Genomic DNA, 17883 nt, shown 5'->3' with positions numbered 1-17883 from the left:
GATCACCAAATTGCCCAAGGGAAAAGTACCTTTACCGAATAGCAAAACCAAATCAAGGCCTGAACCTGCTCCTGCCCCTCGTTATTCATCCCCTCCTGTCTCCACAACGAACCATATGACAGGAAAAGATCCCGATCTTGAACTCCCTAAAGACCCTATGCCAGTCGAAGAACCATCACAATCTCCCACGAGAGGGCGCAAACCGAAGGCATTGAAACTGGCGACAAGCGCAAAACGCGGGATGTTGATGTGTCAGGCAGTGCGACCACCGCTTTCACGCACATCACCTGAGCTATCCGCAAAAGCAGGTGCGGTTCTGGAGAGCGGAGGAACAGTATCAGGACATCATTCAAAACCTACCACTACTTCATATAACCCCCGCGACCAAGCGGGCTTCAGGAAACGCGACTCACCGCCAAGAGACCATCCAAGCCCAGAAGATGCAACCACCAGAAATCAGAGAAATAAACGGCCTAAGAGTCCTAGAAGCCCTGGCCCAGCCTCAAAATTACCACCATTTCCTTCCGATGACATGGATGTCGTCACAGGCCTCATGGACCAGCAAATATACCCACCGAAAGCTCCACATTCCCGTCGTGCTCAAAAGCGGGATTCAAGTAGCCCTTCGACCACAATGCACACGAATCGAAGGTTACCAGAGACGAGAAATGAAATTACGTCTGCGAACACGGCCAAATCTGCTCCTCGGCAGCGAAAGAGTCGATCGCCCCAGACAAAAGAGCACCCAGACAGTGCAAAGGCAAGCTCCAAGGAATTCGACACATCGGACAGACCTCAAACAACCCGTAGAGCCACCTCCTCAAACGAAGGACCGAGAAAGAAAGCGAAACGCTCACAGCCCATACACGACGACCTTCCAAAAGAATCCCCAGCTCGCGCCCCTCGACCGGCCCCCCACCCGCCTCGAGCAACCAGCAAAGCAGGCCTCCTCTCCAAACAACCCAACTTCCCCTCCATAGAAGACGACCCAATCGAAGACGACATCTCCTCCCAAAAACCCATCTCCCCAAAGCGTTCCTTCCGCCGCGTGAGAAGCGAAAACGACGCCCCAATCCCCAGCACCAGCGAAGACTGGGAAGCCCGAAACCTCGACCCGCAAGCCCCTCCCGCCGACACAGACACCACCATCAGCAATCCCCGCAGCGCAGCAACGACCCCCGCCGCGAACGCCCCCCGCGGCCTCGCAGCCCTCGTCAAGAAGACCGATCCGCGACGCAAGTTCACGCGCGTGCAGAGCCTCGTCGTCGACACGAACGCTCCCGCGGCTGCTGCCGCCGCGGACGACATACCGAGTCCGCCCGTCGACGACGACGTCGGCCCGTGGAGTACGGAGGCGTTCGACCTGTTCGATTGGCGGCCGCCGGCGCTGGGGGAGAAGAGGAACGCGGGGATTGGCATTGAGAGGTTGGCTGGTTGATTGGTTTTACGTAGCGATGAGTTTCATGAATGCAAGAATTGAAGATGTCATGATTGAAGAGTTGCACACATATAATATACTGCACGATTTGACTGTATCTATGCGAAACGTGATGAAGAATGCCATTCTAGTTGGTATTAATAGCATCTAACCGCTTGCTCAACGCATCTACTTCTTAAGATACTGCGCCCAATAATGCGCCCAATCAATGACTCCCGCCTTCCAATCGCCCAGACTCTCCTCAATCAGCGCATCGAAATCCCGCATCGCAACCTCCTCCTTCTTATCCAACCACATCCTCTCCTCGACCTTCCTGACGGCGCCCTCGCGCTCGACCCGGATGTCCGGGATGTTCGCCTCCTCCATGAGCTTGAACAGGTTGAGCAGGAGGTTCGCGGACTTGCGCAGCGTCGACCACGCCGTGAAGCTGTACTGCTTGAAGAGGAGGTAGTTGGGGTGGTTTGTGCCGCCCATGCCCTCGACCATCTGGGGCGCGAGCTTCATCTGCGGGGCGAAGGGCTTCGGGTCGCGCCCGAGGATGTAGCCGAAGTCGACGTGGAAGAAGTGGCCGGAGGGCGAGATCAGGAGGTTGTCGAGGTGCCGGTCGCCGACGCCCAGGAGGTACGTTATCACGCAGTAGCCGGCGCACGACTTGATGTAGGTGTCCATGGCTTCTTTGCGGACGCCCAGGGGTTCCGAGTCGTCTGGGTTGTTGGCTTTGAGGTACGCGAGGAGAGAGCCTTTGTATTTGTTGGTTGCGTCCGCGAGGGACATGGAGGGCACGAATTGCATGGCGCCGGCGCTGGTGGAGGTCGCGAGGATGCGGTACGGGGTTAGTTTTAGGTCGAGGTTTTCGTTGCGGAGGAGGCGGTCCATGAGGGTGATGATTTGGATTACGAGCTGGTCTTGTCGGAGGTCGTCGCCGGTTTTGAAGATGATGGAGTATTTCGTGCTCGAGGTTGTTTTGAAGTTGAGGATCATGGGATGCAGGGATGAGGAGAGCACATTGCAGTCGTCGACATGGATTCCATTGATCTGGATGGTGGGATCGAGCGGCAAAGGGAGCGGATCGAAGTTGGCGAGCTCGTTTTTGGGATCTGAAAGAAACTTCTTAAGTCTCTCGAGCTTCTGGGCCTTTCGTCCTCCTGCGAACCGGACTTCTTTCGCGATCTTAGCGAGTACAGTTAGAAGCTCGCCTTGACGCTTGAATGTCTTTCGCTTTTCGACACCCTCGGGAGTCTTTTCGAGTTCAAACATGAAATCGAACTCAACCTTGGCGAAGAGTTCCCGATGTTCAGGAGCTTGGTCTGCACTGAAGTCGCTGATTTCGACCATGAGATACCAGTGGAGGAAGTTGCCAAGCATGAGACTGTCGCTGGCACGGGTGACGAGGAATCGTGCAAGAGAAGAGTTGTCTCCGGCTCCGGATGCTTCATACTTCAGGGCCTGCACAAGTTGGAGCAGGTAGAGGAGAAGTTCATCATCATCCGCCTTCTTCAAGCGCTCCACTGCATGGGCTCTCACTAGAGGGTGATCAAACTGAGGACCAAGCAGCTCCAAAGCATCATCAACATCAATCTCCGCCCACTTTTCGAAGAATGGCGCGGCTTGTCGGGCTTCTCCAGCATCTCTCCAATTCACAGATTTAACCAGTTTCGTCAAAGCCTTCTTGTCACGAAGCAGGTAATATCTGAACTTCCATATCAGATCACGATCATCAGATGTCATCTCTTGTAGGGGGCCGAATGAGAGGATTGTGTTCAGTCGATCTCGCGTCGACACATCTGGTTTCCTATCGCGGTCTAGTGAATCGGTTTGTTGGCTACGCATCAGCTTGCGGTGCTTGTTCTCAGCCGGGTTGTCCGCCCTGCCCGTTTCGGGATCGTATATCCGGATCAACCGACCGATGTCAGCGTCACCGATGTCGATGCCAGGACCAAAGGATACTTCAGGCGGCGGCCGTAATAATACTTCCGAGTCTGAGGATATTTTGATGTTCGACACGGGCGGCGGAGGGTACTCGACGTCTGTGAAGACTATTGAATGATCGAAGCGCGGAAATTCTATATCGAGATAGTAAAGTTCATCGCTAGACTCCTTGTCGCCACTTTTATCGTCATCTTTATATGAGGCAGGATCTGTTCGATTCGAGCCAATCGCTTCTGCTTTCAAGGCTTCATTCCGTATCTTCATCATCTTCTTAAAAACCATGCCGTCTAGCCACCGATTTTCCGGGATGTCACCCATCTCTTGCTTTTTTAACAACATTTCCAACCGCTGCATCTCTGCGATTTGCTCATCTACTGTGTCTTCTCTGACGACTTCCTTCCGAGATCTCCGTGCGGGTGGTATTATCCATGGTGTGGTAGTTGAAGACAGCCCGTCCGCAACCTTAAATCGATGCAGCCTACACCGCTGTCTTCCTTTATGTAGCGTATTATCCTGGTCAAATAACGGTATAGTTGTGCCGCCGAACGGAACAGCGTGGGAGTTTGTATCTTCGGACTCGGCGGGGGAGAGATCCCAGACGGTGAGAGCAAGCTGAGCTGTCGCGGGGAGGTTCGAATACGTGACCGGCAATGATGTCCACTCATTCCATATTCGCGCGTTCTTGAACGTCTTGTAGGCCGTTTGTACGGGCACTGTTAGCGGTTTGCTGTCGGCCCATATCTGAGCGGTGACATATAGCTCGGAATGCGGGCTGCAACGACCTCGTCAGAACGGCGCAATATTTTGGGTTTGAACGACTGACTTGGCGATCGAAGCTCTATGTCTTAAGTCTGGCCTCTTCAGAAGTACGGAGTATGGTATGGGCTTTAAATGACCATCAAGGCGGTCACTGGAAACATTAACACAAGCTATCACAAGGACTACTAGAGCGGTGCGGGCAGTCATACATTCGCACATGAACAGTAAGCTCGTTCAAGGCAGTGGAAGTTGCGAAAGAGAAAGCTTCCATCGCGAGCGGTGTGAAAAATATACGTTATGAACGGCCATGAGGTGTCCCAACGGCAGAAAGAATGGTGGGATTCCCAGCGGCGGTGTCTTTAGAGGTCTCGCGGTCGGACGTAATGGGGCAGATGGCCCATGCTCCACTCAGCCTTACTATCTCTCTAGTTAGGGAGTAAATGGGCAGTCGCGTGGCACGTGAGTGGTTCTCCCCTTGGTTCGTTCCCTCATCGCGAAATACCACCTGCCTTGGCTCTTTTATTGCGCCTCATCCCTCCAAAATTCCCGGCATCGTCTACCCCTCCCCCAGACTGATACTAATAATACGCATAGACAAACAAATCCTTTGCGCCTGCTAGTTCTTGTTTGTTTGTTTATATTGAGTTGGTTCACCACGCCGTTCACTTTCACGTTCACCACTCCAACTCGTCTGGCCCTTCAGGCATCATGGCGCGTCTGAATACGCGTCTTTCCTCAACTCCCCAGACCGGTCGATCCTCCACAGTGGATTCTCTTTATAGAGACCCAACACCAGCATCTCATCAACGCGTAAACGGCTTCAACGGCGCATCCCGGCTCTCTTCTTATTCCGTCGTCAGCCCCGCGCCGTCCTCCAGCTCAGATAAGGAAAATAATATCCCAGACTCGCGAGAAAACACGCCAAAGCCTACCCAGAGCAACAGAAGCCGCTTGGACACAACTCGTTTGATGACACCCACCTCTGGTGGATCTTCCTCGCGATCCCATACCGGCCATGGGAACAAAAGGCGACGAACAGGAGATTATAGTCTTGAGGGGTCGTCGCCAGGGATATATGAAGACGAGGACGCTTCCGAGGAAGGCGACAATGTGAATGGAACCCCTACGGGGGATGACATACACGAGGATGAAGGGGGTGACGAGGATGATGAGGAAAACACGAAATACTATGATCCTCAACAGGACCCTGAACTTCGCCGACAGGTCCGAGCCAATATCCGGAAGAATCACCGAGAAATGGAGGGTGAGTTCTGTTATCTTGTGACTTGGTGAGGCGCATACTGATTTGATTAGACAATCGCGACGAGCTTATCAAGCCGGACAACAACCTGCTACTCACCCATCTGAGGAAGCAAGATCATTATATGGGCAAAGTAAAGCAGACTGCCGATGCTGCTTTGGACGCGCGTGTCATTGTCTTTGCTAGTGATCTTGCAAACAAGAAGCTGAACAACAGTCTGAACGGAAACAATGGCGTTGGTATCGATATTGACCAATTCGTATCGCGATGCATCCATTTCATGAATTCTGGGGGAGACATTGTCAACGACGATGATTCACGAACACAGACTCGACGTGGTGGTTTTCAGCAAGATGAAGATGAATCTGGGGACGGCTTGGATTGGGGTGTCTTGGGCAGGGGCGCCTGTTATCCCAACAATGTGCGCCCGCCTGTATCAAGCTTCCTGTTAGGGCCTCTTTCTGTTCAGAGACGCGCAAGAACTACTCAGGCGCGTCGCGCTCGTTCACAGCGCCAGCCTTTAGGTCCAGCGACGCGCCCGCAAGAGCTATCGCAATCGGATATCAAACAGTCCGAAAACGCGAACCTGTCGCACATGGTGAACCGCATACGCACGATACTGAAAGATCATATCGACAAAGGCGTTGAGCGTGTGGAAGAAGAGCTCAACGAGATCGATGGCGACCCAGATTCTGAGGATGAGGCAGCGGCTTGTCGACGGCATCGCGTCCAGAGAACAGAAGCAAACGAACCAGCCGTGTCTCTATTTGACTTCGCTATAAACCCGAATTCGTTCGGACAGACGGTGGAGAATCTGTTCTACGTTAGCTTTCTGATTCGTGAAAGTAACGCTAGTATCGAGCAAGATGGGGATGGTCTGCCAGTTCTCGGTAAGTCTTTTTTCATTCCAACCAATTGTTCCATATACTAACAGCAAGTAGTACCCGCACAGCCATACTCGGTCCAAGAGCAGCGCGAGCGAAAGATCGAGAAACATCAAGCAGTGTTCAGAATCGACTGGCCGACATGGAAAGAACTGATCGACGCCTTCGACATCAAGACCTCACTCATCCCCCACCGAGTCGACGAGGAAACAAACGTGACCTCAGGGGGCTGGTACGGTTGATTCATTCCAACCAACCTTCCAATTTCCCAGCTTCCATTATACCCATGATCCCGCATCCGTGGAGTTCGCGAACCCCAGTTTTATGTTGGAATACATACATTGTAGACCAGAGCATTGTCTTCAATATGCAAGACGGCCGAACACCCTTCACTTCTTTTACGATACCCAATATTGATATGTAGTGCCTTTTATGTTTTTGTTGTTCGAACTTTTGATTCTTCATGTTATCTTAGATGTAGTTCATATTTGTCGATGCCGTAGATGGTAGGATGCAGTGCACGACATACCGTATCTGACTCTTGTGCAATGAAGACAGATTTCAAGTCTACCTTATTCGTTCGTACGTTCGTTCTCATGCGTGCTGTTTGACCTGCAATCTGCAATCTGCAAAACACACTTTCATCTGTGAAGCGCATCAAAGAGCGCTCTGCATCTGGTCATTCTCGCGGACGTGAGAGCTACTATACCTCACTATACCTCTCATTTCACTCTACTTCACCAGTTCTCACTGCCCTCACGATCATCACTATCAAAAGACGAGGTAAAAAAAAAAAAGGGAAGTCAATGCTCCCTGTTAACAGTATTCACCACTAGATCCATCGATCAATTTTATGCACCTCCAACTCCTCCGTTTTTTCACCTACCCTAACCACCCATATTTTCTTTCTTCCAAATCACGTATATACCTACCTACTATCCCCAACTTCCCCACAGCCCTCGCACGTCACGACCTTTCTCCAACACAACAAACATCGAGCTTTCGAATGAGATAGGAGGTGTTGGAATAACTCAAGAGTCCTTCTTAAGATAATTGACGAGGTCGACCATCTCGGCCTGCGACATGGCGGAGCCCATGGCGCGGTACGCCTCCCAGAGGATCCAGAGCGGGAACACGACCCACAGGCCGTTGAAGAATGCGAGGTAGAGCCATCTGTTATTCAGGTTTGAGAGGTTAATTTATGGGTGTACTGGTGGGTAGGTGTGTTGATTATGGGGGGAGAAGAGAGAGAAGGAGAGGTTGGGGAGGAGGAGGGATGATAGTGACGATTGCGGACACCGACGACTACGACGACGACGGCATTCACAGCCGTGTGAGGCGAAGAAAGCACATGTCAACCAACGACGCCGCTACCTCATCGTCCGCCTTGCCGCGGTGAGGTTCAACTCGGCACAATCGACCGAACCAAACGAAACAGCATGATTAGGAAATGCAGGGACCCGAAGGCGAAGGGGGGAAGGGGAAAGAGATGTGCGTAACTTCGAAAAAGGGTAGAAGAAGAAGATAAAGGTGGGTCTTCGAGAACCAGTCGCTGGCGTTCGAAAGGAAAGACAACGCAACGACGTGGCGGGCGGTGGGGACTTTGATGGGAAATTGCGGTTGAGCTTTTTGGTGTTGTGCCAGCGCATAAAGATTTATACGCGACGCCCGAAATGGACATAAGGAAAATGAAGTTCGATTGAACAAACAGCAAGAAGAAGCCCACGACGGAGAGAAGAAATATTAAAGAAGAAAAGGGAATCGAATTGAAGAGACAGAGAAACAGAAATCATAACCTACAGGTACATCCAATTCGAAGTGTCGAGGTTGGGGGAGCCGGTGAGCCACTCAGGGCCGAAAGTCATCCATCCTGTGTCGAGGAAGCGGTGAACCACGTGTCAGTCAGATACTCGAATATGCCAAACAGCAGAAAGGAAAACCGATGGAGATAGCCCTAATTGTTGAGATGAAAGGGATGATAAACACGTGTTAGCCGCCCCGTCGAATAGGCATAGTCTGGTATCGCCGTACTTGTCGTCGTTGTTGTTGTTTATGTGTGTTGGTTGACTCATATGCCATATGCACCCATATCCAACAAGTGCAAGCACACAATATTGACCCGCTATCCACTCGACTCACATCACTCAATTGCACACGACTTACCTCCATACAGCTCCGCCGTCGCCAGGACGATCATCCAAAACCACCTCTTCAGCGCCCCCTTCCTCTCCTCCCTCCTCAGCAACTCGCAGATCCACAACGCCAACGGAGCCCCGATGCACACGGTCAGAACCTCGAGCGTCACGACGGTCAGGTCCACGCCGCCCCATCTGTGATCCGCCTTCGCATACTCCTGCCACAGCCGCGAGAATGGCCCGGTGCCATAGTTCGCTCCGTACAGTTGGTCCTCTCTTCCCAGCCAGTATACGTCCGGGGGCGTGAGCAGGCGGATGTGCGGGTGGTGACGCGATGTCACGGAGAAGGACGTCGGCAGCGAGTACGACACGAAGAAGCAGTTGTACAGGAACGACCCTTCGAACACCAGATGGATCAGTGCGTCGAACAGGTGCCACACGAAGAGGATCCGCGTCTTGAGCGTCGTGGCCTTCGGGAGCAGCTTCACGGACGTTGCGTACGCACCGCCCAGCAGTGCGAGGACTCCCAGGAGGGAGATGATGGTCGTGGCATCGATCACTGGGCCTTGCCGAGGGACGGGCAGCGGAGGGGCTGCTGGTTTGGAACCGAAGTAGCCTCGAGCCATTGTGAGTGAACCACGGGACCACGGGGGAATGTCGTTCGGCGGAAAGGGCGCCGAAACGGGAAAGTCACGATGGTTGATTTGTGGGCGCTTCGAAGGACGAAGGGTGAGGGATGAGCCCAGGCGAGACAAGACGAGAGGTTATTGACGGGTTCACGATGGTCAGGGTCCAATTAATCCACCCCACGACCCGGCCATGCCTACTTGGGTAGGCGGTGAGCGCTGGCAGGACCGGAACAACCGACCGACCGATCACATGGCCAATTTCTCACGATCTAGACTGTCGGCCTCACAGTAATGCCTTGTTTTCCATCAGCAATCCCGACCGACTATATATTCGAAGGACCCGTCACACACTTTCACTGGATGCACATGCTTGGTTTTGGGTTATTCAAATGTTTTTCCATTTGTTGCTAAGGTATACACGGGCCGTCGACCACCACCGCCATCAACGAACCCATTCCGTCTCCAACTTCGACACCATCAGCCGTCAACCAGGAATTCCGGAGGAGATCACGCAGTGAGCCATCACAGTTTCCACGGAGGACCAACAGACCCGGTTGTGTTGTGTGAATAATTTCTGGATTTCTCCCCCGTCACTGCCAGTATTCCACTTATATACGAAGACCCGCAGGCCATAGCGATAGGACTCAACCGCTGAAAACATGCAAACCAAACTGAACGCTTTTCCTTCCCGGACAGGAGACAGAGAGTAAAGATATAGCAAGGTAACGCCAGTCCCAGAGTGTGGAGTCGCTCGGACGCGATCGCATCAAAAAACCAATTTGAGCAATGTCGAAGACCGTTCGAGATGTGGATCCCGAGTAACTCTTTCGAACCCCCGCCAAACGCCTGTGCAAAGAGAGAGAGATAAAATAACATGCAAGAAGAACCGTCCGGGAAATGCAGCGAATAAGGCCATCCCGGATATGCTGGTGAAAAGGATGTCGCACTGAAGCTGGTTGAAAAAGGGAAAACACAAAACAGTTCACATCTTCGCTTCGGAACCCGTTGAGGAGGAATCGTGAGCGCTCCGCGTCCTGACTGGCAGGACACTTCCGCTCCACTCATCGTAATCAAGTCAAGGTCGTTATCGCGTGTTCGTGAGACAAAGAAAACTCGTCAAATGGCTCAACACCCCGCACAATACACAAACAGATCTACCGCATCTATACACAAGCCTGTGGGGCGTGGTTGGACTCAGGGAAGATACCGCCGTGCTTGCCAAAGCCATACTGGAATTGATGCGAGGTCATGTGGTCTTCAGGGGTTGATCCGGTGACCGGCCCTGGAGACGCTGACCTCGACAAAAAATGATTCGGACTGCGCGAGAGCGATCGCAAGTCATTGGCACCGTCCATGGAAACGGGCATGACAGGAGAAGGAGGGCTGTTCGACGCAGACGATTGGGGTGTGCTGGAGTTGCTGTTCAGAATATAGTCGGATGCTCCATCGGTGTGCGAATTTTGCACAACAGGCGTAGATGCTTGTGGAGAGCCTTTGCCAGTGGGTGTGCCGAACTGAGGATTAATTAGTACCCTTTGCGGTGAGATCCTGGGCGCTGGAAGATGGGGAACGTACGAAACAAAACTTCTGAATCAACTCATTGTATTCTGCCGACTGAAGGCCAGGCTTGTCCGAGGATGGGTTGGCCGCTTGTCGGGTGCCAGGAACGGGAGGGAGGGTTGCCGCAGTCGAGTTGTCAAAGTATCCAGTAGGACGGCGGGTGGCAGTTTGTTTGATTCCACTTCGATCTCCAAGGGCACTCTGAGCAGTCGACAAAGCCGCCGTTAGGGAAGCACCGAAATCATAGCGAGAGGAGAAAGCCTGGCCAGTGGGATTCCGGCGGGTGGCTTGGTCCGGGAAGAGACTTCCACGCTTGTTCTTGGGCTTCAGGCGGATTGAAGAGCTGGGCGAGTCGCCGATGGAGCCGGCGTTGGCGCCGAATTCGAATTTGGAATCGAAACCATGGCCGAAGTCATCATCGAATGACCCGACAGGCATAGACTTGGGGCGGGGGGCAGGAGGCGAGTGACGGCTGCGGGGGATGGCATTGAGGAATCCAGCACCATTGCCCTTTGACTTTCTCTGCTTGGGCTGCTTGGCCTTCTTGATAAAATCAACCTGATAGTTCATCGAGTTGTTGTTATCCCAGAATTCCTGTCCATCGACTTGGTAACGGACGCAGAGTAGCAGTGTCTTGGAGGCAAGGTTAGCTTGATCAGACAATTTAATGTTGAAATTGAAACGATCGTAACCGTCGTTGAGTTGCTTCTTGCGAATATCGTGATTGTACTCGCATACAACCTCGGACGTGGTCTTCCAGTAGTCCAAGGTGAATCGAGCCACGACAAGTTTCTGGAAAGCAATGTTGGCGACGGCAACCGTTCCCACCAATGTCTTGTGATCGGAGGACATGAAGATGCGCTCGACACGGACAGGCAGAGTCTTCCTCTCGAAGGTTTCCGAGGGGAAGTTGGCCAGTTTGATGTCGAATTCAGGCACGGTCGACCGGTATCCATCATCGTAACCGAAGGGATACTCAGCCTCGCTATCGTATGTCTCTACTGGCGAAGAGCCGGCACTGACTGCGATGGGGCGGTCGACCTGCAAGAAGTGGCGCACCTGCTCGATATCCTCGTTGAAGTGGACTGCCTTGGCGTAGGTAGGAGTTCCTGGCATGCTCGAAGGCCTGCGTCGCGATGCGGGTCGGAGTGCAGGCTTCACGAGCTCACCGGATTTCTTACGGAGCAGAGGCGGTTTTATCCGCAGCTCATCATCTTCGGCATCGCTGCCATCTGATGAGCTGAATACATTCTCGGAGGAGAGGTCGACATTGTGCTTGCTCAAGTTCATGTCACTTGATGACCGGGAGTGTGCAATCTTGCGAGCCTCGGCGGAGAGTGACCTCACAGCAGCAGGCTTGGGAGCCTCGACCGGCTTGGTAGAGGTCTCGGTGGTGCCTTTGCGGACTGGCGAATGTCCCCTCTCGACTGGGGCGATGTGAATGTTCTGCAGTGCTTCGTGAAGCTCTTTCAGGTTCCCTATGCTGCGCCCCCGTTGTTCTTCATCGTCGTCTGAGGAGTCAGGAGGCGTTGTGATGGCACCTGACGGAATCAACAGATGGTTCACAGGAGTGGGAGACTGGCGGATGCTACCATTTACAGACGGGCCGTGGCTCGCACTGCTCGACACAGGGAGTGCTCCATTTGCAGCGGTGTTGTTCGCGGTCGTCGTCACTGAGGATGATCGGCGGTGCTGCTTGTTGAGGTACGATGTGGAGGAAACGGATCGAGGGAGCGCGGGCCTGTTCGGTCCAACCTGTGAGAGAGGAAACTGGTCTGCGTATGAATGATTGCGGCTGAGGATAGGGCTGTTGGGTTTGGAGGTTGCTGGAGAGCGTTGGGAGGGCGGAGTGTAAGGCATTCGGCCGACTTCGTAGGTGGATGTGGCGTGAGTTGAAGATGTTCGGAGTTGGGCGGAAGTTGTGGTATTAACGGGTGCAGGGCATTACAAGGGGATTATTAAGAGGAGGCCGAGGTCTGCGATGGCGACATTAGCAAAGCTCTTTAGTACCTGCCGATGCAGTAGCGCGATGTGAGAGTGAATGAGGAACGTTATCAAAGTTTCTTTGGTGATGGTGGAAAATTCCAGACTGCACCCACCCCCAGGCAACGGCGACAAGCGCGAGCGCGGGCTTTGTTTGCAAAATCCCGATCACTCTCCGAAAACTCGACTCATTCACCTAGAAAATGAAGGGAAGTCGACTCACAGAAAATATGAAGTGGGGACGACGGCCAACCTAGAACGGTGGTCGTACGTTATAGGGCGGCTTAGAGATGCGAAGTAAGAGGCTCGCTAGCCGGGTCGACACAGCTAGTCAAAGCTGTGACGTTCGAGAGGAAACGACGCTTTCGAAAGCGACGATGGGACTCGATGAAGGGGTGGAGTTCGCAGCAGACAATTCGGTGATACGAATTGACTGAGGAAAGGGCGAGGCCGGAGCTTCCGTCGTCGATGGACAGAAGAGGCGTTCGGGATGGGATTGATAGGACTTCTCTTGCAGCGGGAAGGGAAGGGTGCCGTGCAGAGGGTTGATGAAGACCAAGGTATTTGGCTATGGAGAGGTCAGTGGGACGCAATCGACAGCGGCGGGCCTGGTATATAGAAGTCGAGGCTGGCAATGGCCTAGAGGAGGGATTGGGGGGGGATGGGGGAGGAGGTGGAGGTTAAAGAGAGAGTGTGTGAGAGAGGAGATGGGATGAGATGGAGGATGTATATTGGGGGGTGTATAGTAGTATTATTGGACGGAGAGGGTGGAGAGGGGGGTTTAGGAGGGCGGTAGTGAGTAGCGTTGTTGAGAAAGGCGATGTGCAGCCAGTGTGCCAGACTCCCAGTCCTACTATCCTAGTCCCCTTAGCTAGAGCCAGTCTGTAGGCGAAGAGCAGAAGAGGAGACTCTTGCTGAGGACAAGAGAGGAGAGGAGAGGAGCGGCCGAGCATCGAGGTTTGGGACGCAAAAGCGAAGTGACCGGGGTTGAACGCCATAGACCAAGGAAAGAACGAAGGAGGGAGGAGCGACCGACAAGGGTGCCTTCCAAAACATGATGGTGTGGAGGACCCACTCCCTCAACCCACTTCAAGGATTTTCAAGGAAGGAGCCAGGATGACCTCGATGCCACGGCCTACCAGGGTCACCCCGGCACCGACCAGGGTATACATACAGAATTGGGGATAGCCGACTCTGTTGATGATCGATGGCTGATGGTGTGTTGAGAGAAAAAACGGATATGCTTGTTGTTGGAGGATGGTGGTGGTCTTCATGGTGGTCTCCTCTCCCGTAGTCCTTGATAGCTGTTGTTGAATCCGGCTGCACAGACTCCCTTTCTCAATGGCAATAATAATCCCACACTAACGTGTGTCTCTCTCTCCATTCTCATGCCTCCGTGGGGATAAATGAACCGGGGGGGGGATATGTGTATGGGTGGGTGGAAGTAGGAGATACTGTATTGTACTTACCTGCAATTGTACACACTCTCTCACGAAACCCTACTTGTGAATTCCAACGTACTGCACTAGTTATTTAAAATTCCACAATCGGTACACAGACAGAACTCTGAACGGATTCGGTGATTTGATACCAAGAACGGTGGGCCCTTGCTGACGACGATACGATGTGTCCCGAACAAAAAACAGCAGTTTTCTGTGCTTAACGAACAAAACTAATCAGACATCCAGCGCGAGAGCGAGCGCGGAGGTCGAGGTCGAGGTCAAGGTCGAGGTCGAGGTCGATCACTCAATGAATCCGCATTCCACTACCCTTCGTTCGCCGGGCGGCAGCGTTCGGCTTTGACGTGATATAGGTTTGTAGGATCGATATACCTAGGTGGAGGCGAATCCAGAGGGGATGGCTCGGGGAATGGTTTGGCACTATGCACAATGCAGTGACTGCGCGTACTCCTGTATGTATGTAATGTATGAATGAATGGATGGGTGGATGTCTATCTATCACAACGCTGCGTTACGCTGATGGATGGTGCGATGTGATGCGATGCGATGCGATGCGTCAGAGAGAGGGACCGGTGGAGGCAACGACGGATAGACGACAGCAGCAAACGGTAAGCAGAAGCAGAGCGGTTTGCCGGGCTCGTTGGCTGATGGCGGCAAATCTGACCCAACAAATGCACCGAACTGGACTGATAGTAATACCCAGTGCCCACTACTAGGTGACTAGATACCTAACTGTCCGGTAAGGTAACAAAACCACCTCCGACTAGTTACTGACTGGCAATTGATAGGGCCGGCGGGGTTGGCCGAAGGCGGAGGGATAGATGAAAAGATAGATAGGCAACGATAGGATGTAGAGACTTCAATCCTTGGAGGACGCAATATTCCTCGTAGGCTCGTAGCAAGATCAACGTATAGGATCCAGAGGATAATACGCTTTGCAAAAGCTTTGCAAGGATTCAATCGGACGGATGCAATAGATGAACGTCGGGGAAAAAGAATGATATCTGAAAGGCTGCGGTGCGAGAATAGGACCGTTTCGGAGGTTCTGCTTCACTTTTCTTTTCTTTTTCCTTGTCTCTCTTTCTCTTTCTCTTTGTCTGGTTCTGGTCTCGACGGGTTTTCCATTAGGATGCTCCCCCCGCGGAGGCGCGCGGGATCTCTCTTATGTTCTTTATTGAGCCTGCTAACACGACTGCGCATCTACAAACTGGACACGTCCACAGGTCACAGTCGAAACGAAACCGTGCAACCGTGATGTGGCCCAGCACAAGTCAGCAAAATCCCATCCTGCGCCTCTGCATCACACTACTGTGTACTATGTGTGATCGTGATTGCGCATAATACACGGTAGATGATGGCGACGGGCTTTGCGAGTGGTGATCATTTGATTCTTCACCGTGTGCTGACACATCTCGGATCGTGATAACTCATCTACGGATTGCGTGAGACCCGTTATCTAGCCACATTCAATTTAATTTTCCAGTACGGCAACATGCTAGGTTTTTTCCAGCTAGAGTAATTATAGGTTGGCATCATTTTCCCTTTGTATATCATGTATTTGTTCTATTTAAGTACTACGACTTCAGGCTACCTCGTACAATGGACGTGCTGGAAATATTAGACTTGGACCACTATGATGTTAACAAGAGTCACGTTACTTTTGCTTTTTCGCACAGAGCTGGCGGGCAGCGCAGGCTGTATGGAGTGGTTTGGCGAGACTCGTTCCCACTCTCAACTCCACTCCCTCATGTACCACCACTGACCACCCAGTAACCACTGACCGCTGACCACTGACCACCCACGCGCCCCGTGCACCGTTGGAATTGCGAAAAGAAAAATAAAGAATACGGCGCCCGCCAAGGTCCTTGCAGAAATGATGTCATTGCGAACGCTCTCTACATCATTCTCGTCATTGTCTTCGTATCATCTTCAATTGAAACTTCTGTGCCTCTCCCACTCCGAATGCCAGGTGTACCACACCTACTACTAGGGCTTCAAGAGATTTTAAAATAAAAAATAAGGGTCCATCTATGATTTTCACGGTACCTGGACCCGCGACGCAGGCCATGGGAAGAAAAATAAGGATGCGGCGCTGCCCTTCTTTCCTTTACTGTGGTGTCCGCCGCCATCGATCAGAGATTCTGCTTTGCCATGGACATTCCTCGACCATCAAGGTCAAGATCATCGTTCCGCCTGCCGCACTTCCAAAAGGCGGTCGAGGCTTTCACCAATCAGTCGAGTACGAGGACGGCCACAGTGCACCACAATGCACCACACTACTTGGGGATTACTGGTGACATCCCTGCCCACCGGCGCTAGACCACCCACCCTTGCGCTTGAACTCTTCTGGGATGTCTCAAGCGAGCCTGTCAACAAAGGCAGAACCCATCCACCCATCCAAAGCTGTGGCCAGAATTATCTTTCATGTCCGCTATCTACGGAACTACGACTCTGCACAGTACGAGTATCTATCTATCTATCTACACAGTAGGTAGGTATGTAACTACCTTCCGATACAGTTTCAGTACATCCAAGACTAAACCCTCCACGGCATCATCTATCTCTAAACAGACCATTCCTCATTGTTGGTCACACTATCTACTCCGTACACGGTCGACCATATTTACTCCTAATTACTTCCATCCCGTATCGTTTAAAGCATGGCATCGCATAGTTGTTGTTACTTTTGCCAAAAAGTATCATTCTGTTCCAAGGAAGGAAGACATCACGGGATTGTCGCACTCCGATAGCCGTTGGCATGAAACGCATACATGCCCCCCAAAGCACGCCCCGATCAATGCTGACATCAACACCGTGTCATGAGGATCAATGCTTTCTCGATCGCAGCAGGCCTCAAGGCGACAAGTGTCGTCAATCTAACAATACCCCTTACTTGAACACTTACTTGCTGTAATTGAAATGACTGTTAGTACGAGTATCATATCGACTCGTGAGGGGTCAAGGTTCAAGAATAGTCGGCTTGGGTTGTCTCACTCGGCAACACACAGCACGAGTATCCGGTTGCTAACACATCAAGGAATGTCTTTCCCCGCATTCCCCATCAGCAACTACCTACATATTCCATACATGCTACAGTACTCATACATACAGCTTGCATGCAACTAACGACTCTGCAAATATTGCTGAATACGACACAGGCCCCCTTCCGTATCAGGTGGATGTCTGCATATTGCTGAATTTGTTTGTTGGGACCTTGGAATCCTGAGAGGCCTTAGCCCCCTCCACAGCCAGGCGCCTGAGCCACGCATCAGAATTGGGAACCGACTCCGTTCGCGATGCGGAGTTTGGGGCTTGGTGGGAAATTGAGGGAAAAGGCCACTGAAGCATAAACGAGTACGGTAAAATAATGGTTCGGTACTATATTCCGCATCGTCATCTCAACAAGATAAAACAAGATACATCGTCGCAGGGACACGGGCACGGGCACTGGCACTGGCCGCTGCGCAAACGACTGAACGATGGTGGAAGTAGATGAGTGGGTGCGAGCGCGCGCGGCTACGAGAACCTGGAAGTTCGACACGGCTTCGTGGTCTTTTCCAACTACTGACTGACTACTCCGTACAGTGTGAGAGGCCTCTGATTGACGAGATGAGAATGATGAGATGAGATGAGGTGCGGCGTGTTTCGAGTGTATGGACGGAGCGTCGAGCGAGCGCGTGCAGTGGCTGGAGCTAAATTTGTCCCCCCTCCACCCACCAAACTCGGAGCTTGGGCAAGCAATTATTGTTGTTATTATTATTGTATGAGCTGACGGCAAGGCGCTGCAATCCGTCCAGACCAGGCGGCCAACCAACAAAACCCCCTCCTCTCCTCTCCTCTCCTCA

The 17883-nt window shown here is 52.4% G+C and overlaps 4 protein-coding genes across 4 annotated transcripts; 1 reads left to right on the top strand and 3 right to left on the bottom strand.

Moving 5' to 3' along the window:
- Positions 1 to 1502: 1502 nt before the first annotated feature.
- On the bottom strand, positions 1503 to 4498 carry BU24DRAFT_421701 (phosphatidylinositol 3-kinase). The gene is made up of 3 exons (XM_033527788.1): positions 4336 to 4498; positions 4191 to 4277; positions 1503 to 4139 (listed from the first exon to the last, which is right to left on the bottom strand). Exons 1-3 carry the CDS (start codon positions 4395 to 4397, stop codon positions 1607 to 1609), a joined length of 2682 nt encoding a protein of 893 aa, XP_033383741.1. The 5' UTR covers positions 4398 to 4498; the 3' UTR covers positions 1503 to 1606.
- Positions 4499 to 4620: 122 nt separating this feature from the next.
- BU24DRAFT_421700 (Nse4-domain-containing protein) lies at positions 4621 to 6949 on the top strand. Its single transcript, XM_033527787.1, has 3 exons — positions 4621 to 5390; positions 5441 to 6277; positions 6329 to 6949. The coding sequence occupies exons 1-3, from the start codon at positions 4835 to 4837 to the stop codon at positions 6511 to 6513; spliced, it is 1578 nt and encodes a 525-aa protein (XP_033383740.1). The 5' UTR covers positions 4621 to 4834; the 3' UTR covers positions 6514 to 6949.
- A 72-nt stretch (positions 6950 to 7021) lies between these two features.
- On the bottom strand, positions 7022 to 9032 carry BU24DRAFT_450120 (Emopamil-binding protein; the record flags this gene model as incomplete). Its single annotated transcript, XM_033531003.1, has 3 exons — positions 7022 to 7444; positions 8072 to 8141; positions 8435 to 9032. The coding sequence occupies 3 exons, from the start codon at positions 9030 to 9032 to the stop codon at positions 7303 to 7305; spliced, it is 810 nt and encodes a 269-aa protein (XP_033383739.1). The 3' UTR covers positions 7022 to 7302.
- A 1166-nt stretch (positions 9033 to 10198) lies between these two features.
- Positions 10199 to 12455, bottom strand: BU24DRAFT_461645 (carbohydrate-binding module family 21 protein; the record flags this gene model as incomplete). The annotated part of the gene is made up of 2 exons (XM_033531912.1): positions 10199 to 10549; positions 10611 to 12455. 2 exons carry the CDS (start codon positions 12453 to 12455, stop codon positions 10199 to 10201), a joined length of 2196 nt encoding a protein of 731 aa, XP_033383738.1.
- Between the last annotated feature and the right edge of the window lie 5428 nt (positions 12456 to 17883).

Source organism: Aaosphaeria arxii, assembly GCF_010015735.1.
Source record: "Aaosphaeria arxii CBS 175.79 unplaced genomic scaffold BU24scaffold_4, whole genome shotgun sequence".
Classification (NCBI taxonomy): Eukaryota; Fungi; Ascomycota; class Dothideomycetes; order Pleosporales; genus Aaosphaeria; species Aaosphaeria arxii.
The sequence above is the reverse complement of the archived record's forward strand: the minus strand, read 5'-3'. Positions and strand labels throughout refer to the sequence as shown.